Here is a 23,554-nt window from a genome sequence, read left to right on the forward strand (position 1 = left end):
TAAACCATATCTCGGCGAATAAATATTTTCATTTGGGTAGTATTTAAACGCAAATCAAAAAATATCCTTTTTCTATGCAATAAGATTCCGAATTCCCATCAAAATTACTGATTGCACAGCAAAATATTCAACTCAAAATATCACTAAACACACTACAATTTATTTTCGCAGCGTACAGCGATTTTTCCTAAAGCAAAAGCTTTTTCATCAATGCACAGCTAATAATCTTAATGCACATTATACATGTTAACTCTTTTTCTTTTAAATATAGCTTCTATTTTTATATTATTTACAGCAGTTTTTCAGAATGAAACAGCATTTTATTTGTCTCAGTCATCTTATTATTTATTAATTACGGCATAATGAGACCAGCAAAAAAATATAAAATTAAATACAAAATTGTAATTTATTGAATTATTAAAGCGCGTCTTGCTTTCGCGGGGCGTACACGTTTCCTTTTTTGCCCTAATAATAATAGGCAACATTTTTAGCTTCTGCAGCTGGCGCCACGTACTTGAGTCGGATCGCAAGTCCGATGATATGCTTGCATATACATACTATAGTTCTTTAAAAAAATAGGGCTGGTGCATTGTCAGTCATTGTCAGTATTTCCTTTTGGCATACATTTCATATAAGTAGTCATTAAAAGGCTACTACTATAATATCATATTTCAGAATGTTTATAGTCAGAATCATCTTTTGGCATAGTTTTGGAATTTTTATTTTCCTGTAAGAAGCATGCAAACAAGCCTGAAGCATGAAAGCAGGCATGCAGCATGTAACCAGGCATGCAACATGGAAGTAAGCATGCAACATGCAGCAAGCATCACTTCTGTCACGGCTCCGGCGCTTCGTGGCTCCGGCGGTCAAATGCGAGCTTATCGTCGCAGATGATTTTCACGCTCACCACCGCAGCTTCGGCTTACTGGCCACAGGCCGCCTCGCCCCTCCGCGCCTACGCGGTTTTGAATTGCACTCTAGGGGTAGGGCAGACAAGACTACGTGGAGTCGGTTTTGCAGCGATTTGTTTTCGTTACTAGCTTCAATTTTTAATACAATATTTTTTAATTGAACTCTATCTTACTCACTCGCGCCACTCTGCACTCCAGTGACGAAAAAGCGCGCGAAGCCGCGAACCTTTTTCAGTTAATTTGTTCTGTTTTTAGAAATAATGCAATGTGACAGGATTTTTTTGTTATAATAATCATTTAATTTGTCGAGCATGGCTTCTTGAAAATTAAGACAAATATGATGAACAGGTTTTGTTGTACTTACTGGTTAATATGCGACTGGGATAGTTATTTTGCTATGAAATATGGAAAATTTGCTGTGCAGTCAGTATTAATGCTATGTATGTAGTATTTTTGTACAAGAATAAATTTAAGTGTATTGCATTATAATAAAAAAAGCAATGTCATATTGATGTATAATTTCGAATTATCTGCAGTTTGAGTGTTGTTAAACATTTAGTTTATTTGTAGTGAACTAAGTTATTTGATGTAAAAAAGAATATAAATGATGAGTATTAATTGATAGGCGATTATTTATTTGATATGCAATTTATAATATCCCTTTTCATTTCATTTCATCGATGCAAGATATTTCGACCACCATCAACTGCCTACCTTCCCAACTATGTTGGTTAGGCTTGCAGCTTAACTAAAGCTGAGTACCAATACCTTATAAAATTAAGTCTATCTGACCTCCTCAATCCACTAAGGTCACAGTATTTTTTTGTAAAATGGTTGGTTCAAATGTTCTTGGTCATCGCAATTAAAAACACAAGGTTTTAATTAATGACTAAAAAAAATTGTTTATGAGGTATTTTAAATGTTAGTTACACAAAAACACTTACTTATTTAATACCTACTACACATACACATAGAAACATATCAGTGTAATTAAAAACCTAAAACCAAATTCCAAATTAACCAAAAATCATTATTGTCATGATGAGCCAAATCACACTTATTAAAATTAGTACCACAAGGTGTAAAATATTTTAAATACATAAACAACTTGTCTGTATGTGTTAGTATGTATGTACAGATGTTATCAAAAACATAAATTATTTTTAGGCAGATATAAATACTGGATTGAAAAGCCTGTCATTCAGTATCGTCTAAAAAGTGAAACTTATCCAAGATGTTCAAGAAATTATTCTTAGCTTTTCTCGTTGTTTTGATGTTTGGTTCTGTAAGTATAATTTTGCTATTACTGAAGAAGATATGAAATGTGTTGTTTATTTAGCTTTGTGCTATAAATTGAAATAATTGATATTTTATTTCATTTCTATATTTTCTAAATAAGTTGTAACATTTCAATAATTTAACGTTTTTTTTTTTTTTCAGAGCCTGCAGCAAAGGGGTCAAGGGGGTCGTAAGTGTTTTTGTACTTAATACATAACGTAGAAGACTTGCTTATATAAGTACATATTGCTTAAATAAAGTCTTTTGAAATAAAAGTGCTTTTAAGTCGAAATAAGGTGAAGGATACTCCTTGTGGCCCGTTCTGGCCACATACAATAATAATCTGACACATGTAGTGGCCTGTTCAAATTACTGTCTTTGATGTTAGATGTCTGTGACGTTGTGTTTGTGATTCAATTTTAATATACGGTATTATCGGCACCCTGTGCAACTCTGTTTCATTTTCAAATTACCTACTTTCAAGTAGAAATAATCCTTTATTATAAAGGATTATTTAGAAATAATCGAAAATAGAAATAATAGTAAATTACGAGTAGGTACTTAATCTCGCGACAAGCTTTTAAAACATATAAATTGTGTTTATAGTACCTAAAAGTTTTTTTTTTTTTTTCTTTTTAGCGCATTTAAATAAAAGCTTGTTTTTAAGTTATTTTTTTGTCTCTTTCTGACCTCGGGACTATAGAGTCCCGGATTTTTGGAAGGCGAACGTGGGGCCGAAGCCAACACGCTGAAGCCCTTTTGAGACCACTTTAATGAAATGGTAACACACAAAACCGACGATTATCCCTGTATACACTATAGAAATGTACCCAAGGACAATCCCCGGTTCTGTGCTAAACTATTGCTAACTATGGATAAAAACTACTTAGGCTATTGTGATGGGATGCTAATGGACTAGGAATGGGGAAACTACGGGAACTATGGCACCTGCCGATGACAATGTATTAAATACATGTTAAAATGGCAGGTGGAGACTCGCCAACTCACTTACTGGGCCCCCGGGAATCAGTCACTGAAAAGCAACAAGAGGGCAACAGGGACATGAGCGGCTGAGAAGGGTGAGGATACCTCGGCGGACTTTAAACGCAGATCACGCGCTCCCTGTGGGTCCAGCATCACCGGCCCACTCGCCACTTACCACGAGGCACCTACCCTCCGAGCAGGACTAACCTTGCTCTAGCGACTCCACTCTGACCGGCCGATGAAGGCAAGCCAAGAGGCGGGAGACCTATCCCCCGTCATGCTTCACTCCGGCAAGCCGGAGATGGGGGACAGTATACTCTCCCTGGAGCACTCGGATATATAGCCCCGCGGGGTCGCTACTCCCCGTCATCCGCCTCAGATGCCCTGCGGGGCGTATGTCTAGTATGTTTTATTATTTTCAGTTGGCGGATATGGGGCAGGAGGTAATAATACTTAACTAAAATGTTTCCTCTTTATTATATAGTAACTAGCCGTTTTCCCGCGGTTTCACCCGCGTCCCGTGGGAACTACTGCCCGCACCGGAATAAAATATAGCCTATCTTACTCGCAGATAATAGCTTTCTCATGGTGAAAGAATATTTAAACTCAGTCCAGTAGTTTTTGAGTTTATCCATTACAACCAAACAAACAAAGTTTTCCTCTTTATAATATTAGTATAGAAGTATAGATATAGAAGTACCTATAGCTAAGGCGATCAGACGACTTAAATTAGTATTTTTGTTTTTATAGCTGGCATGGACTTTGGTTTCGGTGGCAATGCCGGGGCTGGGGGCGGTGCTGACGGTGGAGCCGGTAGTGGCGGTAATTACAGTTTTATATATTCTAAATTCATTACTCACATAATTAATATTAAAAACAAACTCGGTTTTGCCAATCTGACCTCTTCAACACAGTTACCCTGGGAACCCTACACCCTTCAGTAAGACTGCTTGTCAAACTTTCTGGCTTTATTTTGCATTTATTTAACCATTTATGTACACAGTAGGAAGTAACATGAAATAGTACAAAGGAACTGCTTATTTCTAAAGAAATCTCTTCCAGCAGACCCGAAGTAGGAGAGTTAGAATATAGCTTGGCTTCTCACTTTCCGTAACAATTGCCAAAGATGACATTCAATTTCCGAAATACGTTACAACATATTTGGTCAGCCGTCCATGGACCAACCGTCCCATGCGTCGCTCAATTTTATGATCGATCGACCTGTCATTATTCTCGTGCCTATCCCAATTTTTTTGGGGTTCAGCCACAGATTACTTAATATCAACATATTTTCTTCTTCCATATTTTTTCCATTTCCATTTTCTTCATTATTTTCATTTTCATTTTCCATATTCTTTTATCTGCCGTTATCTCACAAGTAACACTCTAACCGTATCGATACACCATATGCTTCAATCGTGACTGAATCTCAGTTGCATATCAATCGTATGTCGCTTAAGTAAAATTAGCAGAATAGAATTGGGCCCCTGTGCTGCTAGACTGTTACAGCCTTTTTATCGTCCCACTGCTAGGCACAGGCCTCCTCTCACACGGAAAAGGATTGAGCGTTAATCATGCTGCTGCTATGAATAAAAACTTTTTTTTACTTTTCAGGGCAAGGCGGAGCTGGTGCCGGAGCTAATGGTGGTTTCGGGTTTGGCATGAACGGAGGCGCAGGGGCGGGAGGAAATGGCGGCGGCGGCTGGGGCAAGAAGTAATAAAGCCTCAAATAGTGTAATATTTGTTTGGAATGTGTAATAAAAATTACAAAATTATAAAATGGATTACAAAATTGTTTTAATTTTACCTATTGGAATCTTCCTTGTATCTTGATGATACTATCATTGTAACGTCCCAGAATCAATGGAAATATGACAAAGAATGTGGGATTGCAAAAAGTGTCCATAACATTAAAGTAACTTATTATGTATGTATTTACCCCCCAAAGTAACATCTTTCCTCCCAGCACGGGCGAAAGTCGCAAGACTCGAGCAGTGTATACTTCAAAAGCGACAGCATGTTAATATGTGAGACCTTTTCCGAGGGGCACTTCACCTTTTCTAATTCACCACAACATGTGTATATTGTACAACTAATGGAAAATATTTCCATGACGTTATTAATAGATACCTTAGAACATTTGGGTAAACTTGTAACAAATATTTTTCTTACCAAGAAGTGATTACAAAAGTTAACAAGCATGGGGCTTGTTTATTCTCTAAACGAGCTCTTGGTCATTGCAATTAAAATCACATAATAGAAAAACTCGCACCCACATAATAATATGTTTTAGTGCTAACAATGCATTAAATGCATTGCGTGACAACTTGCGGCACAAACATCATTTATATTTAACATTTAACTAAGTAGCAGAACAAAGATGTAGAAAGGAATTAATATGATAGAGTTTATTTTGTTTGAAGAAATGCCAACATTTTACAATGCCACACCGAACATTATGGTAGCTTCTTCACTTTTGTGGCTGGCTTATTCATGCTAAAAATCACACTCCCTTTTACCTAATGAGTAATAAATACACATGTGCTTTTATCCTAACAGATTCTTTATGATATAGCTGCCCGCGGTTTCATCCGCGTCCTGGATGGTGACAAAAATATGTCCTACGTCCTTCTCCTGGCTCTAAACTACCACCCTGCCAATTTTCAGTTAAATCGGTTCAGCTGTTCTTGAGTTATAAGTGGAGTAACTAACACGACTTTCTTTTATATATGTAGATAGATAATGTCTTGTTATAGTGATGTCTCTGCCAAAAGGTATAATATAATAATAAATGATTAAACTATAAACAATGCTGCAAAGATGGACTTGCTACCTTTCCCAATGATTTTTCCCCTTACAATCTAGTTCAATTTTGTATCTTCCTCTGACTACATCTAAAAACATGCAGAGAACTCAACAGCCGCATCCATGTACTGACAAAACAATTATTTTTCAATTACTATTTTCAATGTTTCACACATTAAGTACCCGTGAGTATGTTTAGATGCAATCAGAAACAATATAGAGATGATAGTATACTGTATAAATACTAGCCTGCAGCGTCTGCCATTCAGTGTCAGGAAAGGAGACTCAATCAAAATGTTCAAGAAATTATTCCTAGTTTTTCTCGTTGTTCTGATGGCTGGAAATGTAAGTTTTTATGTTTTGTTTATTAAAGACTATCGATTTTATGGTGCGTTGTCGTGGTCTACTCCGAAATTAGGTATAGCGAGAGTGCGATAACTACATCCTACGTTACATTTAACTTTAATGTCTAAAGTCACATCAACCCCTTTACTAAAGCCCCATCATTCGAGAAAGAAGAAGGCTTATCATGACAGAAAGGTGCTGAGAAATTTGTTTCATCATAAGTGATTTTTACCAACTTTTGTGTTCTTTCACAAATTAAGTTTAAAAAAAACGTTTCAGAGCATGCAACAAGGCGCTGGAGGAGGCGCAGGCGGTGAAGCTAGTGGTAAGAATTTATCGTCTATCTAACATGAAAATTTAACTCTAGCAGCGTATGAGTTGCCAATATTGAGTTTTCGTTTTCAATTGAATTGTTCTTGTTGAGAATGTAATAAAATCTTGCTGTACCAGAGAATACACCACTTTGCCTATTCAATAGTCTAATATAGTTATTTATTCGGACTAATATGTACCTAACACTTCCTTTGATTTTTACAGCCGGTTTCGGTTTCGGCGGTGGAGCAGGAGGTGGTGGTAATTAGTTTTTACCCCATTATTTACGTAAAAACAAATATAATTCAAATCAAAATCAAGTTTCGGCCTATATCGATGCATGTGCGAATGCATTTAACATGTATGTACGTACGTACACTTCTGTACATCGTCGTGGCGACAAATTAAAGCTATTATCGAATCTAAGTCCTCATTAAAGGGGCATTGCAATCGTAGTAAATTCGATACTCCGTTGGCACAATAGTCACGATGTCTAACCGAGAATGAAGCTTCCCGGTACAGACTTGTTGGCTGTGTTCTGAGTAATACACATATCTTTATACGCATCGATAGAAAAAGCTAATCAACATTTTCTTGGGTCTAACCGATCGTGTGTGAAAGATTGAATATTTTCCCCTATTTGTATTTGTTTGGTGGCAACATTTTTTTATTATTTTGAGGTCAAGGTGGCGGTGGCGCTGATGGGGGTGCTGGTGCGAATGGTGGCGCAAGCTTTGGGTTCAATGCTGGAGTGGGAGGCAACGCCGGCGCGGGCGGTGGCAGCAAATAACGATGGACAACAATAATGTAAGAATTAAACGGCTTTTTTAGTTGTAGCCAAAATCTTGTAGGAACATAAGGCAAATCTTTGCAAAGAAACATGGAGACTTTAAGGATGACAACTAGGCGCCAGTTTTAATATGAAGCAAAGCTGCCTAAACGATATCAACGACCCAATAATTCTTGGCAGGGCAGTTGCAAGGCTACAATATGAATAAAGCAAAGTTAAATTTCACATTTTTTTCTCTTTTCAGATGACAAACTACGAAAGGATTGATCAGATTGCAACCGACTATTATACTGTAACTAATTACCTAACTACTCTTTACTAAATAAAAAATATAGCTGGTATCCAAATTGTTTTAATTATTTCCATTTATGTACCTCGTTTTGTCCTACAGTACGGTACAGTTCAGATTTATTGCGGGACTAATAAGCCGAATACTTAAACGACACTAAATTCTAAAGACAATTATTGAACATAATTAACAATACTGAAATAAGACTGAGATGTCCAATTAATTTCTGACACGCCGACGTAAATTGCTGCCACAGAAAGACTTGAGCAAAGTACCAATGTATCTCGAAGACCAACGTCAGAGTAAAGTTGAAGGAAATCATCTTGAAGAAACCTGGACTATAAAGTCTGAAATCGCCAATCCGCCTCGAACATGCGTAATGAATAATGCTCATTCCTTCTCTGTATGAAAAGAGAATTTTGCCTTCCAGTGAGCCAATAAAGTAGACTTATAGAGAGGGGATGAAAGTCGGAGTCCTGGTTGAAAAGTTAAACCTTTTAAAAAGACGAAGCAAAAGGTTTTCCGGCTGTTTTATTGTAATTTCTTAGGTAAAGATTACCACCTCTGGATCTTGGACACCAATGTCAGAGAAAAGTTGAAGGAAATGGGACAAATAAAATATCCTGGTGATTTAAAAGATGGTCTGTAAAACGTTTTAAAAGGGATATTATAAATTGCATATCAAATAAATAATCGCCTATCAATAAATACTCATCATTTATATTCTTTTTTACATCAAATATCTTACTTCACTACAAATAAACTAAATGTTTAACAAAACTCAAACTGCAGATAATTCGAAATTATACATCAATATGACATTACTTTTTTCTTATAATGCAATACAGTTAAATTTATTCTTGTACAAAAATACTACATGCAAGCATTAAATACTGACTGCACAGCAAATTTTCCATATTTCATAGCAAAATAACTATCTCAGTCGCATATTAACCAGTAAGTACAACAAAACCTGTTCATCATATTTGTCTTAATTTTCAAGAAGCCATGCTCGGCAAATTTAATGATTATTATAACAAAAAAATCCTGTCACATTGCATTATTTCTAAAAGCAGATTAAATTAACTGAAAAATTGAAGCTAGTAACGAAAACGAATCGCTGCAAAACCGACTCCACGTAGTCTTGTTTGCCCTACCCCTAGAGTGCAATTCAAAACCGCGTAGGCGCGGAGGGGCGAGGCGGCCTGCGAGCTGAGGCGCAGGTAGTTTTAACGCTCGCCGACGCGGCTGAGGCTGGCCGGCTCTGCCGGCCAGTATGGCGAAGCTGCGGTGGTGAGCGTGAAAACCATCTGCGACGATAAGCTCGCATGGGACCGCCGGAGCCACGAAGCGCCGGAGCCGTGACAGAAGCCATGCTTGCTGCATGTTGCATGCTTAGTTCCATGTTGCATGCCTGCATGCATGCTTCAGGCTTGTTTGCATGCTTCTTACAGGAAAATAAAAATTCCAAAACTATGCCAAAAGATGATTCTGACTATAAACATTCCGAAATATGATAGTTCTGCCTTTTAATGACTACTTATATGAAATGTATGCCAAAAGGAAGTACTGACAATGACTAAAAAGTGCCTATTGGCAAACAAGGAAGCGTGGATGCTTATTAATAATTCAATAAATGACAATTTTGTATTTAATTTTATATTTTTTTGCTGATCTCATTATGTGGTAATTAATAAATAATAAGATGACTGTAACTAATAAAATGCTGTTTTATTCAGAAAAACTGCTGTAAGTAATATAAAAATAGAAGCTATATTTAAAAGAAAAAGAGTTAACATGTATAATGTGCATTAAGATTATTAGCTGTGCATTGATGAAAAAGCTTTTGCTTAAGGAAAAATCGCTGTACGTTGCGAAAATAAATTGTAGTGTGTTTAGTGATATTTTGAGTTGAATATTTTGCTGTGCAATCAGTAATTTTGATGGGAATTCAGAATCTTATTGCATGGAAAAAGGATATTTTTTGATTTGCGTTTAAATACTACCCGTTTTAAAATGACAAAGCTAAAGAATTTTTCAACGTTTTTTCGTAATTTGTTATTTATAAAGTAAATATTATTTTTTGGGTGTGTGTTTTCTTCAACAATTGCGTAAGTAGGAGGCATAGAACATAACAACACCTGTAATAATATCGGATCGGACCACGTAAAAATAACTTCTAAACTGCCTAAATATGTAATTATTTACCAAAGCATATGTGTAAATAACGAACTAAGTATATTATTCATGACGTTATTAATACAGAACATTTGGGTACACTTGTTACAAATTCTTTCATAACTTATTTGTTTGTTCCTAAATCCTTCTAAACTTTTCCACGACATGTGTATGTACCTATGAGGTTGTTGTTCCATAAAATCTGTCAAGTGCGAGACGCACGCTTATTATTTTCAAAACTCTGTAGAATTGTTTGACAAAGTCAATATTCTAATATAAACAAAGTAAGATCTGACGCGACAGGCGTATGCTAGGGGCTCGATTCTGCTAAGTTAATAATGTCAAAATTGAATAGAAATTGAATCGCAGTAGCAGTATTGACCTTAGCGGGCATTCTGCTACTAATATAAGTCCAATCGATCTTATTGCAATCGAAAATCATTTGTAGACAGTGTGATTCATTATTGAATCACAGAAAAGGATAAAAACGTTTATTTAAAACAAAAAAATAACGGATTGCCACATACGCTCCAATCGTGATTGGATCTCAGTCGGATGTGAATCGTATGTCGCTTAAGTAAAACTCTTGTGGGCTCCAGGATTGTTCGAAAGAGTTACCGCGGCAGTGGTACATATTAGGCTTAAGAAGGAACATGGTAGATTTTAATCAGTACGAGTATGACAATCCTCACGCTGCCTGCACCCACAGCGGGATGGGTATTTGACGATTTCTAATAAAAAAAGAGTAGAAAAGGCTTATGTTTTTGATGAAGGCTATCTATCATCAAGAACCAATGAATAAAATTTCATTCTTCCAATTTCCTCAGCTTCCCTTTGAGCAGGACTACGAGTTATTTTTTAACCCCTAATTGCATTTACCAATCACGATTGGCGCGTAGTGACTTGCCTTCTAACAGAATGACAAATCTTCCACCTGCGTCATATTATTTACGTAATCCAATAAATCATTTTCCAATACACTTGAATCAACAATCAAACTTTAAATAATACACAGAAATATAAACAAAATGGTTTCGTAACCGTTCCACGGAACTCTAAATCGCCAAATAAATACGGACGCGAAGTTGGGGACATTATTCATTTGGTGTTACCATATTGAACGATACCAGCGCAAAAAAATCAAAATGTTCAAGCAATTCTTTGTTTTCGTTGTGTGCATCATCGCTATGATGATTGGAAACGTAAGTTTTTAACCATAATATTTTTTATATTAAAAGCATTCTATTTTATAAAAACTATTGAATTGAATGTCTCTCTTTTTGAATTAATAGAAAGAGATCCAATATGATATGATTTACTTTACTATATAGTCAAGCAAATAAACAACTAAACTCTTCAGCTTAGATCCATTGTAAGAACTTATTAGATTAGTCTTTGTTACTTACTATTAATTTCCTATTAGCAATCCTAATACAAGGTGTTGATTTGCATTTGTGCCATACTTCAGGAGGAGGACATACAATACGTAAATAATCGATTGGAATTACAGTAGATGGGAAATAACTAATATGCACTGCTTTTTTGTCATTGTAATGTCGTGGTATTTCAGAAGTAATCCAATTTTATGAATGAAATTTATGAGTGATCGTTGCGTATGCTTTGTGTTTGCGTTTGTGTGAGGGTGCAGCACGGTTTTAAGGCCAGTACCATACGCGCCAAGTTTAAATAAGGCTAGATGACATTTACGGAATTCCGAAAAAAAATTAAAGAAAAAAAATTACGTACCAATTTTTTTATTGATTTGGGTCGAGAATCATTAGCATAATTACCTCCTTGAATGTGGCATGGATGCAAATCAACAGCTTGCATATCACATAATATGGCATTAGACCTCATAAATGTCACTTTTCTCAACAAGTCAGTTACTACTATAAAATATTATCCCTACCTAGTAATCCTAGTACCTATAGCTTCATATCTAACATTGTTTCTTTTTTGTTCTTTTCAGAGCATGCAGCAACTTCCTGGTAAGAAAATTCTCTTCTATGGCATGGATTATAATTATATATTTATCCCAAGGGGATCCAACTAAGTGTGATACACATAAAGCGACTTCCTATCTGACCTCAACAACTCTGTTACCCGTTAATAAGACTGGTCAGACTTTCTGGCTTCTGTTAACCCGTAACGACTGCCAAAGATGAACGCTGATGAGCCGCGCCCCACCAGCCTGTTGTGCCTTCCGAAACGCGGAAGACCTGGTCATGACAAGATGGCCATCCACGAACTGACTGCGCCAAGAGTTACTTAACAAACCACAGCCTTATTGGTGCTACAGTATGCACTGTATTCCCGTGCATCGGAGAGCACGTAAATGTCGGTCCTGCGCCTGATCTCTTGCCGTCCCATCGGGCTATGAGAGTGAGGGTAGAGTAAGTGCACTCGTGTCTGCGTAAATGCTTGTGCACTATAATATGTCCTGCGCAGTTGGCTAATCTCCTTATATGAGAATAGCCGCTGTAGCCGGCATTCGACTTGGAAGACGTTGTACACTATATTTCACTGCAACAAAATTTCTTAAAACGCAGGTGGTGCTGAAGGATTCGCCGCTGCTCCCGCCGCAGCAATGGGAGCCGGTATGGCGGCTGCAGGTGGCGCTATGGGAGCTGGTATTGAGGCTGCAAAAACCGCAATGGCAGCCGGTGTAGGAACTGCAGCAGCTGGCATGGGAGCTGCAGCTGGTTTTGGAGCGTACGTATATCTATCACTACATAGTATAAAATTAGATTGCCTTTTCTGTCCTTATGTCCCGTTGTACCTTTGTACGCTTAAGGGTCCGTTCAGATAGACCGGCTTGGAGAGCATCGGAGCCGGTCGGCTCCTCTTATTATTTCACACCGAGCATTCTTATGACAAAAGCAGTGCGCATGCAAAAATAAGCCTTACTTCAAATACTAAGTACTCAATTTTCAACGTGTTAAGAATTTGCTCTCCTCTCCGAGCTAGTCTGTCTGAACGGACCCTAAATCTTCAAAACTACGCAACCGACCTTCATGCGGTTTTTTTTAATAGATTGTGTGATTAAAAAGGAAGGTTTATAATAAGTTTAATAATATATGTGTTATTCCGTGCGAAGCCGGAGCGGGCCGCTAGTATATAATAAGCGTTTTTGGTGCCCATCGTAGGGCACAGATCTCATCTAACGCAGAGGACTGAGAAATTAAACAAATTTTTGGTGGCGAGGGAGAGGTATGGCCCATATGCGCGTTCTTGTACTCGGAATATAGTTGAAAACCGCCATTGACTGTTGTGAGAACTATATACTTCATAAAAACCTTTTATTTATTTATGACCGGGTATCCGTTTTCTCGATAAAAAATTTCAGTCCGTGAAAGCAATATAAACAGATTTTAGAATTTATAACATTAAAAGATAATAATGTTTTAACATAAACTTCTTTTTTTTCAGAATGGGCTAAGCAACAAACTGAAATCATCAAAATAATCTCTTCTGCATATAAATAATAAACGAATGTGAAACTGCATTACGTCTTTTCATTCGTCATTTCTTATTATTATATTACATGTATGTACGTATAGTCAAACCTTTCCTATAAGAATTTATAAAAGTTAGAAATTCACGTTAAAAATTATACAAATACTTAGTTCAATCGTTTTCCACAATTTTTCTAAACTATATAATAGACTTTCCATGTACCTACTACATGAAATTATTAGAAATAAATATTTAAAAAACTTACGGTCGCCATTTTTGATTCTGCATAGTGGCTCCTCAAACTGTGCAGTAGTGAGACACTTCAGGACTTTCAGGAAGTATGGCAGAAGCTTATCCTGATGCTGTAAGTTGCTCTGAAGGAAGTACAGTCCCAAAGCTATGGTTGCCTCTTGACTTCTTGGAGTCACTATGAGGGAGGAGCCAGCTTGAGGGCATAGCATGAATAGGGTGTTCACCTGTAAATAAATTGAGAAAAATAAATGATGAACTCATGGATATGCGTATCACTGTTATTAAGAGTAGATTTTTTTTTATTATCGATTTCAATAATATACCTAAAACCTTCACCTAAGTCTGAAAAACTGAAAACGGCATAAACATTGTTTCAGCCCAAAGTGAGATCATTGCAAACAAACATCCATACTTATAGGTGAAAATAAAATCCTCTTTTTTGAACTTGGTTTAACATTTCTATGTCTATACTAATATTATAAACAGGAAAACTTTGTTTGTTTGTTTGTAATGAATAGGCTCAAAAACTACTGGGCCGTTTTTAAAAATTCTTTCACCATTCGAAAGCTACATTATCCACGAGTAACATAGGCTATATTTTATCCTGGTACGGGCAGTAGTTACCACGGGACGCTGGTGAAACGTCTAGTAAATAATAAAATAAATAATTATTGGAGCAATTAAATAACAAAATCTTTTATTAAAATGCCCAATTATGTTATAGAATGTTACAAAGTATATTTTATTTGGGTATAGGAAGTAGTTTTCTAGTGACGCGAATGAAACCGTGAGAAACAGCCAGGCTATTATAAAAACAAATGCTGCTTCTGAAGGTTCTTACTATTTACTTCTTTATTTACAAGAAAATATTATAAAATTAACTAGTGATTTACAAGCAAAGTATTTGCCCTGCAGTTCACTTCTGAACTGTTGTATTGATCATAAGAGTTACTGCGACCCTAGTACTTAAAGGGCTTAATTTATTTATTTATTTTATTTATTTATTACATTTTACAGAAGGCTTACAGACTAACAAAAGAAAAGAATGATATATAACTATGGTATTATCAAATAGCTATTTACAAGCCTCCACACATATAAAAAAAGAAAAAGAAAACCATTGTTAGAAAAGAAATTAATTACATATGTTACATAATATGTAACTTATTATTACTACTTAAAAATGCACTTAATTTCCTTCACTATGCCCATTACAGGGAATAATAATTTAATAATCCTATTTATGCTACAAAGAATTTTTGTGCCATTAGGCGTCGCAGTGTCACCACACTGGTACAGAACAAGTCGATGTCAAGGTCACTCGAGAGTCTATTGAAACTCCGTGCGCTCCTTATTGAAAAAACATTTCTAACATAGTTCGTCAATGTGAAAGGTACACTTAATATAGGTCGCTGACGTAATCCCATCAGGTTCGTGCGTAATGCCAAGTTAGCCACAAGATCAGGACAATCAATATGGCCGTTTGCGACACCCATCAGCAGACTTATGTCCCCAATGTGACGCCTCAACTCCAGAGGAAGGAAGTGGTACCGTCTACAGCGGTGATCGTAGTCAACTGAGTATTGCTGTGCCCTATAATCCAGATAACGTAGGAATTTTCTTTGGACTCCCTCAATACGAGACTTATAAATCTCGTACTGCGGGTTCCAAACCTGTGATGCGTATTCTAGGTGGCTACGTACGAAAGAGCAATACAAGATTTTTACTGGCTTAAGAGAGCGAAAACAAAAGAAGATATGATATGATAAGAAGGATATGATGGGTTTTAGTCAGTAAGAGTCTGACACTCCCTCACGCTGCACCCACAACGGGACAGGTCATTTGATGATTTCCCATTAATAATAAAAGTACTTATATAGAAGCTCATAATTGTACAAGGACGTTAATTGTAATTTGAGCCAACATAAACAGTACATAAAATTTCTGTTAAAATGACTAGCTTTTTCAATTCTGCATGGTTAACTCTGATTAATGTTTGATAACAAACCATTAATAGAAGAGAGATTGCAATGATATTTTAACTAGCTGTTTCCCTGATAATTCAACCATGACAAGATTAGGCGAAACAAATTATGCTTAAATAGGAAACAAATTGTAATGGTACAAGCTGTATACCTATATGACTGTTTTTACCACTACACTAAGTAAAAAGAAGTTGTTTTGATATTGCATACATACTCCAATTACAAGCTAGAAATGTAGTCTCAAGCTTATTTTGAAAAATAATGTCTTATCTTATTTATTCATCATCTATTTTCACATTTATTCATCATCATCATCACCTGCCGAGCCTTTTCCCAACTATGTAGGGGTCGGCTTCCAGTCTAACCAGTGTTCATGAAATTACATAAATCTTTGATAGCACACAATATAATCATTCTACAGGACTTAAAGAATAACTAAACTGCAATATTTCAAATGCATGACAGTAAATAATTACCCTATTATCCCGACATAATTACTAACTACCTATAATCCTTGGCTGTAAAACTCATTGTCATTGCCAAACAGAAGAAAAAAGTACTTGCAAAGACTATAAAAGTTTGCTTGCTCTCTGCTTATGAGATGAGATGAGATGAGATGAGATGATCAACATAATGTTTGATATTGGTAGGTATAGGAACAATACATCGATGATTCACATCACAATATTGCTTTGAACTTACGATAACGAGCGTATTCGGGGTGAGGTCATACTGTTATTTCAGAAGTTGCAAAAAAATATCAATTAAAAACTTATGCTACATTCCCATTGAATTCTACACACTGTACTATGATTCTAAATTTGTTAAATGGTTATATATCATGTCCCTGTAATAGTAATATTCAGGAAAACAACACCATTACCAAATTTACAGGATTGCAAAACTACGTGTCGTAATTTTTACCTTCTCCCATGGCGTCGGGTTAATGCTCGATAAACATCGAGCCAAATGCTGCACTGTCTGTCTGAAGAACTCGTTTTCATCCATGGCTTTGTTTATATTATTCCATTAAATACATTTTAATATTAATAAACACAATTACGATCGACGATATCAGCCGATCGTAATTTGACAGTTTGTCAATATTACGTTCTGTTTCGCAGTTGTGTGTTCATGTGCATTTCTCGGACTTGTTAACTTAATTCATATAAGTATCAAAATTTTTGTATAGGTACTTTTATTAAAAGTGTTAGTTTTTAAAATGTAGTATATTTTATTTCACTTATTTCATTTCATTTAAAAATAAAGGAGATATTTTCAAACTTATTATTGAACAAAATTGTTTCGTAGAACGGAACATTTACAATACGTTCCATTCTACGTAGGGCACAAGAGCATAGCTCTGATGAATATGTGTCTAAAATTATTTACATTTTTACATTTCAATTATTTACAATAAATTATTATCATCCAATTAAATAAGGGAATAAATTTATTTAGCTTCATGAGGTCAGGAAAAACTCCGGCTTCGATACATTTTAATTATAACAATTCTTATTCTTATTCTTTATTGCACACTTAACAATAAATACATAAAAAGAATACAGACAGTTTATGTACAATGGCGAGCTTAACCCAGAATTGGGTTCTCTTACAGCCAACCTTAAAGCCATAGAGAGATTCGATAATGGTAGGGTAGATTCAAAAAAAGTGCACAACAAACATTAATAACCAATAAAATAAAAGCAATAGATGTTTTATCGCTTTATTCTCTGTAAGCAATGGCAGCGATTTGTTTCAACTTTGCTCGAGCTACTTTGCCAGTAGACGTGCGAGGTAACTTTTCCATGAAGATGACTCCACCTCGTAACCGCTTACTGTAAGATAATTTGTCTGAAATAGAGGAAGAAATTAATAAGATTCCTTAAAGAACACACAAAATTCTTAAATGTATCAAAAATGTATGTATTGTGGTATCCCATTGGCCATTGTACCACCATAGGAGTTAGTAATCAAAAGGTAAATCACAGAACATTTTTTGCTAAATAAAATGGGACACAAGATTATGGCCACGAATGTGGCCCAATAAATTAATGCCTACTTCACTTTCTCCTGTTAAAATTGTAATATAGAAATGACGGAATTGGTCACTTAGAAAGTGAGTAGCTCGCTTATTATAGCACATTTACACCCTTTCATTTACTAAGAGGTCTTTCACTGAAAATATACTTACTAGCAACCAGCTCCTTGATTTCATGCGCCGTGACCTTAGAACCTGGTCGTCTCACCACGCACGCGACTGGATGCTCGCCGTCGAACACATTTTTGACACTGGTGACGCTGACATCTAGCACTTCAGGGTGCTGCCGAATTACTTCCACTAGCTCTAGTGGCGTTATCTACAAAGACAGATAATACATAGTACATACAATGGATTTCAATAACCTATCCATGATATGATCAGCTATGATCTATCTGTCCGTTTGCTTGCAAGGCGGGCTATTGTCAAAGCACCCTTATTTGTAAATAGGTACTAAACTTTTATGCAAATGAGCTAAATTAATTCAGGGGAAAAGTTACCTACGTATTGTTAAAAATTGTAACATGTTCTTGGATATTGCCATCATGCTCCTGAACAAACTTTTATAGCAAATTTGCTCGGGTGCATTAAGCGTACGCGTTATTGCAACGTGGACCAATTTTGCTTCTGTTTGGAGATCGAGACACCTTCTCAGCACTTAAAGGTCTAGTTAATTTATATAAAGATGTAAATCCACAAGACACGTACATGGTAATTTCTATACTTGATGAGCATTCCAAGTCGTTCAACAAAGTAGAAGTTATATTCTCTGTCCCTGTATAGAAGGTCCCCCGTTTTGAACCAGCCATCTTCTGTAAACACTGCTGCAGTTTCTTGAGGGTTGTTGTAATATTCCTGTAAAAATACATGGAAAGAAACGTTAAATAATGTACCTATTTCAGAACTGCCAGCTTCACGTCCTTCAGTAGCCTTGTTCCCACTACGTTTCCAGTCTTACTAAATGATCTTAATGTATCCTGGGTACCTAAGAGGGTTGAGAGGTCAGATAGCCATTCGCTAAATGTCAAACACTGATAGAACATGCACTTAGACTGGAAGCTGACAAATGTTGGATAATTGCTGAAGGCTAGACTAGATGAGCTGCAATAACTGATTCATGAGAAATGGGAAATGATAGTTTTAATTCTTTACTCACTGTGAACATAGGTCCTTTGACCCACAATTCCCCTGGTCTATTTGGTCTGGTTATTTCTTTCTCCGTATCTGGGTCCATCAACTGTAAATAGGTAAGAAAATACATGTGTAAAAGTTATTAGGTTACACATGATGCTGATCAAGGAATCCTTTAACGTTGCTAAGAATATTTTAATGACTTGGGACACAGACATTTAAAAAAAGTTAAATATAACAATTATGTTACCTTAACGTGGTGAAATTCCGTCGACTTGCCACAGCTGCCGAGCGGGCCATTAGGCTCTATTGAAAACACTTGTCCTAGAGTTTCTGTCTGTCCATATATTTCGGCTGCCATCGCATCCTTACGCACTCTTTTCTATAAACGTGTGAGTACAATTTAAAAACAGCTCATTGGAAATACTCAAGCACCTAAAGGATTTTTTAAGAGTATTTGTTATTTATTTAGATGATTCTTGCACATACACACGTACAGTATAATACAATAGCCGACTTAACGCCTTAGCCGTTCTCTAAGCGTTTAGGTAGTGGAGAGAAAGCATTTTTTTTTTTCGGGAGCGTCATCAAATACTTTCCTTTATTATATTGTGGTCTTATTTTGGTCCAAGAATTACTCTTGACCAATACTTTACTAAATAAAAACTTCCATCAACTTACTCGTAACTCGCTAATGAGATCCTTATGCACCTTCCCTCCTGCTACCAGGATAAGATTAAACGATGTCAAGTCACATTGTTTCTCGTGCTTCAGTATAGATTCCAGTAAACTTGGCCCAATCACTATGCTCACTGGCTGAAAGAACAAATAAGTTATAGCAAATAATATATAGCATTATTTTCTCCTTTTTGGACTGTGTCACTATTTTACATGGTATCATTCTACTCAAGGAAATTATCTCGCATACCCGAATAAACTGTTTTTGCGTGTGGCTTTTTTGGATGGGCGATCCAGCCAAATGACCTTTACAGTGTGGGTGGCGTAGAAGGGGGATCCAGACTCTTACTGGCTAAAGCCCACCCAAGTTCCTGAAGTTCACCCCAAGGTAAATGGAAAAACAGCGAAAACGGCCAATACCAACCAACTATTTTCAAAATAATACGAATCTTACCCGATATTCTCTGATAATGTCAATGATATGATCAGCAGTGAGTGGCAGGGAGGTCTGCACTTTACACAAGTTCAGTAAAGGCATCATAATCGCGTTGTAGAAGCCAGCTATCCATTGAACTGGTGATAGGTAAAGTGCTGGCAAGTTTTTTTCAGTACTGAAACGTAAAAAATACTTAAATCATAAAGCGATCATGATACATTGGATTGTATGGATAGGTATAACTTTTGAACCAGTAGGTGGATTTGCATTTAAGTAATATGACTATTTTCCTTTTACGACCACCATAAGATTCTTTTTAATTATTTTTGAGGAACACCTGTAACTTTTCTTACCTACTTTATTGTTCGTCTTAACTTACTCATTAAATAAACGGCTTTTTCGTTGAGCCAGTATTCTGATCATCCATGGACCTTGTTTGTAAGCTGCTACCTTCGGAACTCCAGTCGTGCCGCCTGTGCTGATCAACCATAGATAAGTCTTGTCTGTGTCAAAATCTGCTGGTCTAAAGGGAGAAAAAAGCTCATATTAAGAAGATTCATACATGATACAGAGCATGTCTCGGATTTTGCGACAATAAGCGGATTCCGTAGTTTTCCAACCGATATTCTTGCTTATCGAGACATTTGATAATGTATAATAGTACCTAAATCAATAAATATGGGTATTGCAATTGCAAGCATTGACCTTGCTCAATTAAATGATATGGATATAAAATACATCGCGACGTCTGCACTTAGATAAGTGTACCTACGTGATGCAGTTAAGGTAATCCTACCTATAACATAATCAGGATCAGAAACATAGGTCTGAATTGATAAGTCATCATGACAGAATTTCACGTAAAAGGCGCCTTAGTAAAGAATTTTCTTGTCCTCTTACCTAAATTCTTTCCTATCATTTTCATCGAACTCCCGTATGAAGTTCTCCATAGAATATTTGCCATCAGTGAACGTGACTATCCTGGTGTCTAATCCAAGCTCAGCTACAGCTTCTGTGAAGTGCTCGCATTGACAGAACGCTATCTTGGGTGTAGTTAACTTGAAGAGCTTCTTTATTTCCTCTGAAAAAAAAGTTGAAAGTTTCAGACTTGTTACAATTTTAACTGCAAGTTGCATTCACTTAATACCTAAGTTTCACTGGTATCAGGGTAGTTGAGAGCACGCAAAGCTCTATTTGTATAGATCACTGCCTTAAAAATACAAAAATTTCCTCAGTCTTTTCGACATCCTCACATCCTCTTTACCTATATTCCTGAACTTACGTTTGCTATAACAGCTGGTCGTTAGATAGGCACAATGGCAGTGCCATTATGGCACATACACTTGTACGACCTTTCTTAGGTATGTGAATGTGAGCTTCCTTATACATTCTACTTGAGACTTCTTGAACCAAGAGGTCTTACAATAATTACGCCCTAAAGTTACCAGTTCCTTACCAAACTTCAGCATAGGATCCACCCCAACGATAGGCATGCCATTCAGCAGAGCCGCGTAGTACGGTATGTGGAGGTCCAGGTGGTTCTTCCCGTTCAGTGCCAGCACATCTCCAGGCTTGGCTCCGAACTGACGAAGACATCTCGCCAAGCGTATAGACCGGGAGAGGACTGATGCATTGCTCTCTGATTTCCCTGTGGCTGCATCTATCTAAGAGTAAATCATTTGTATACAGGGTGGCCCATCCATAGGCGTCCAAAAGAAAAATTTTGAAGCTCTATGCTATGGGGTATCCGAATCACCCCCATGTATGTTCAGCGATTTTTTGTAGTTTAGGAGCTAGAATTGTTTTTATTTTTTTTCCGTAATTTTCATTTCAACATTGTTTTTTCTATTTTATTTTTTTTTTCCTAACGTTTACAGATGTTTTTTTGTGTAATTAATCATTATAATAGAAGCTAACACCTGAAAAAAAGCAGTTTGGCTAAACATTCTAGAACTTAAGTAAAATTTTATCTGAAGTTCAAAATTAGAAACCTGCTTAGAAACCCCTTATACATTTTTTTAAGCCCTTAACATTTTTGGCTACTGAACTCCAACAGTAATTTTGAACTTCAGATAAAATTTTATGTAAGTTCTAGAATGTTTAACCAAACTGCCTTTTTCAGTTGTTAGCTATTATCATGATGATTAATTACAAAAAAAATCATCTGTAAACGTTAGGAAAAAAAAAGATAAAATAGAAAAAACAATGTTGAAATGAAAATTACGGAAAAAAAATTAAAAACAATTCTAGCTCCTAAATTACAAAAAATCGCTGAACATACATGGGGGTGATTCGGATACCCCATAGCATAGAGCTTCTAAATTTTTCTTTTGGACGCCTATGGATGGGCCACCCTGTATAGGATGCCTCGTGTTTCCAACTCGTGAGCCCCAAGGTCTCTAAAAATCTAGATTCTGCGGTTTGACGTCATCTTTGAACTTTTATTATAATACACACTTGTATTTTATTTGAAAAACTCTGCCCCTAAGTCGACCCACTTATTCACTGCAACTTACCTGACATATCGCATTAGGTCTATTCAGCATATGTTCAAAAAACAAATGCCCCAGTGGTCTATTACGAACTTCCATGACACAAAAAATCACAACTTCACGACATGAATACAAACGAAGCACTATTTTGTATTAAAATTAATTCTGTGTTACGTATAATAAACGACTAAAATCATAATCTTAGAATCCGGTTTTTCTTCTACTATTTATATTATTGCAATATGGGGAACCCGAATATCGAGTTGAGTATCGCATTGTGGAACGTACAATTTCGTTTTCCTCATTGAAAAGAACATTTAGTGAACCTTGAACATTTTTTAAAAGGATTCGGTCATTAAGCTATCAGTTAACTCTATGGAGAACAAAATGACTCATTTTTCCTTACACTGTGATTAACTCAAATAATCTGAGGTAATCTGAACTAATTATCGTAACGACGAAAAATAGTTTTGTTTTTTGCATCTTAAAGGCCCAGAAAGTACCAAGTACCTACTAACCAATTCAACAATTAAGATTACTCCGTCCCCGAAACTACACTATCCCCAATTGGCATAGGCTATATTTTATCCGGGTACTAAAAGAAGTTCCCCACTGTTCAAAGCACTGGTACTCAGCTACATCCGTTTAGACTGGAAGCCGATCCCAACATAGTTGGGAAAAAGGCTCGGAGAAGGAGGATGGTTAAAAGAAGTGCCCCCGTACGCCATAGGTAGGGTGAAACCGTGAGAAACAACCGCTAGTGACTCAATAAGAAGTGTTTAGTAATCGCGTATGACGTAAATAATTGGTTCAGGAAGTCAAGTCTGCCATAATTTAAATGGAAGGTCATGAGTATAAAATGTAACTGTAGCACTGTAGTCTATCATTATAGTGGCTAAGAGGGGGTTATGTATTAGCAGTTAATTCTAAGTTATTTTTAAGTGTTTGGGTAGGTACTGGTTGGTAGTTGTTTAAACATCATATTGTCATCTTCTTCCGAGCCTTTTCCCAACTATGTTAGGGTCGGCTTCGAGTCTAACCGGATGCAGCTGAGTATGTGTTTTACAAGGACAACTGCCTATCTGACCTCCTCAATCCAGTTCAACTAGGGCATCCATATCCCCTTGGCAAGACTGGTTGTCAGACCTATTGGCTTCTGACTACCCGTAACGACTGCCTTTTCATCCAGTT

General features: G+C 36.5%; 4 protein-coding genes and 1 long non-coding RNA gene across 7 annotated transcripts in view; 3 read left to right on the forward strand and 2 right to left on the reverse strand.

Annotated features, from left to right (window-relative positions):
• LOC124639777 (phosphatidylinositol 4-kinase alpha) overlaps nucleotides 1-16,679 on the reverse strand; it is a 54,768-nt gene extending 38,089 nt beyond the window's left edge. For all 3 annotated transcript variants that reach the window (XM_047177246.1, XM_047177245.1, XM_047177244.1), the window contains exons 1-2: nucleotides 16,510-16,679; nucleotides 13,614-13,824 (exon numbers count right to left, since the gene is read on the reverse strand). In XM_047177246.1, the coding sequence (XP_047033202.1) occupies nucleotides 13,614-13,824; nucleotides 16,510-16,593 (295 nt within the window). In that variant the 5' untranslated portion in view covers nucleotides 16,594-16,679. The remainder of the gene's footprint in view (nucleotides 1-13,613; nucleotides 13,825-16,509) is intronic.
• On the forward strand, nucleotides 2,091-4,965 carry LOC124639782 (glycine-rich protein 5-like). Its single transcript, XM_047177251.1, has 5 exons — nucleotides 2,091-2,196; nucleotides 2,352-2,379; nucleotides 3,596-3,616; nucleotides 3,924-3,995; nucleotides 4,788-4,965. Exons 1-5 carry the CDS (start codon nucleotides 2,146-2,148, stop codon nucleotides 4,889-4,891), a joined length of 276 nt encoding a protein of 91 aa, XP_047033207.1. The 5' UTR covers nucleotides 2,091-2,145; the 3' UTR covers nucleotides 4,892-4,965.
• Nucleotides 6,193-7,766, forward strand: LOC124639784. The gene is made up of 4 exons (XR_006985498.1): nucleotides 6,193-6,323; nucleotides 6,603-6,648; nucleotides 7,316-7,442; nucleotides 7,670-7,766. It is a non-coding gene; the product is annotated as an uncharacterized LOC124639784 (long non-coding RNA).
• On the forward strand, nucleotides 10,871-13,397 carry LOC124639783 (spidroin-1-like). The gene is made up of 4 exons (XM_047177252.1): nucleotides 10,871-11,094; nucleotides 11,862-11,880; nucleotides 12,442-12,604; nucleotides 13,322-13,397. Exons 1-4 carry the CDS (start codon nucleotides 11,038-11,040, stop codon nucleotides 13,329-13,331), a joined length of 249 nt encoding a protein of 82 aa, XP_047033208.1. The 5' UTR covers nucleotides 10,871-11,037; the 3' UTR covers nucleotides 13,332-13,397.
• A 618-nt stretch (nucleotides 16,680-17,297) lies between the features above and the next one.
• LOC124639569 (4-coumarate--CoA ligase 1-like) lies at nucleotides 17,298-22,576 on the reverse strand. Its single transcript, XM_047176999.1, has 11 exons — nucleotides 22,388-22,576; nucleotides 21,328-21,535; nucleotides 20,772-20,952; nucleotides 20,251-20,394; nucleotides 19,890-20,046; nucleotides 19,439-19,573; nucleotides 19,008-19,139; nucleotides 18,783-18,863; nucleotides 18,335-18,481; nucleotides 17,780-17,945; nucleotides 17,298-17,439 (listed from the first exon to the last, which is right to left on the reverse strand). The coding sequence occupies exons 1-11, from the start codon at nucleotides 22,460-22,462 to the stop codon at nucleotides 17,312-17,314; spliced, it is 1,554 nt and encodes a 517-aa protein (XP_047032955.1). The 5' UTR covers nucleotides 22,463-22,576; the 3' UTR covers nucleotides 17,298-17,311.
• Nucleotides 22,577-23,554: the final 978 nt, after the last annotated feature.

The sequence above is a fragment of the Helicoverpa zea genome, chromosome 19 (assembly GCF_022581195.2).
Source record: "Helicoverpa zea isolate HzStark_Cry1AcR chromosome 19, ilHelZeax1.1, whole genome shotgun sequence".
NCBI classification, from domain to species: Eukaryota; Metazoa; Arthropoda; class Insecta; order Lepidoptera; family Noctuidae; genus Helicoverpa; species Helicoverpa zea.

What these genes read in the sequence shown, in the direction of transcription:
- LOC124639783 (XM_047177252.1), top strand. Translation starts at nt 11,038, where the DNA reads ATGTTCAAGCAATTCTTTGTTTTCGTTGTGTGCATCATCGCTATGATG.
- LOC124639782 (XM_047177251.1), top strand. Translation starts at nt 2,146, where the DNA reads ATGTTCAAGAAATTATTCTTAGCTTTTCTCGTTGTTTTGATGTTTGGT. An exon ending in TTGTTTTGATGTTTGGTTCT is followed by an intron (nt 2,197 to 2,351) that starts GTAAGTATAATT and finishes TTTTTTTTTCAG; the next exon opens with AGCCTGCAGCAAAGGGGTCA. An exon ending in GCAAAGGGGTCAAGGGGGTC is followed by an intron (nt 2,380 to 3,595) that starts GTAAGTGTTTTT and finishes TATTATTTTCAG; the next exon opens with TTGGCGGATATGGGGCAGGA.
- LOC124639569 (XM_047176999.1), bottom strand. Translation starts at nt 22,462, where the DNA reads ATGGAAGTTCGTAATAGACCACTGGGGCATTTGTTTTTTGAACATATG. An exon ending in AAAAGCCGTTTATTTAATGA is followed by an intron (nt 20,047 to 20,250) that starts GTAAGTTAAGAC and finishes TTTACGTTTCAG; the next exon opens with TACTGAAAAAAACTTGCCAG. An exon ending in ACATTATCAGAGAATATCGG is followed by an intron (nt 19,574 to 19,889) that starts GTAAGATTCGTA and finishes TTGTTCTTTCAG; the next exon opens with CCAGTGAGCATAGTGATTGG.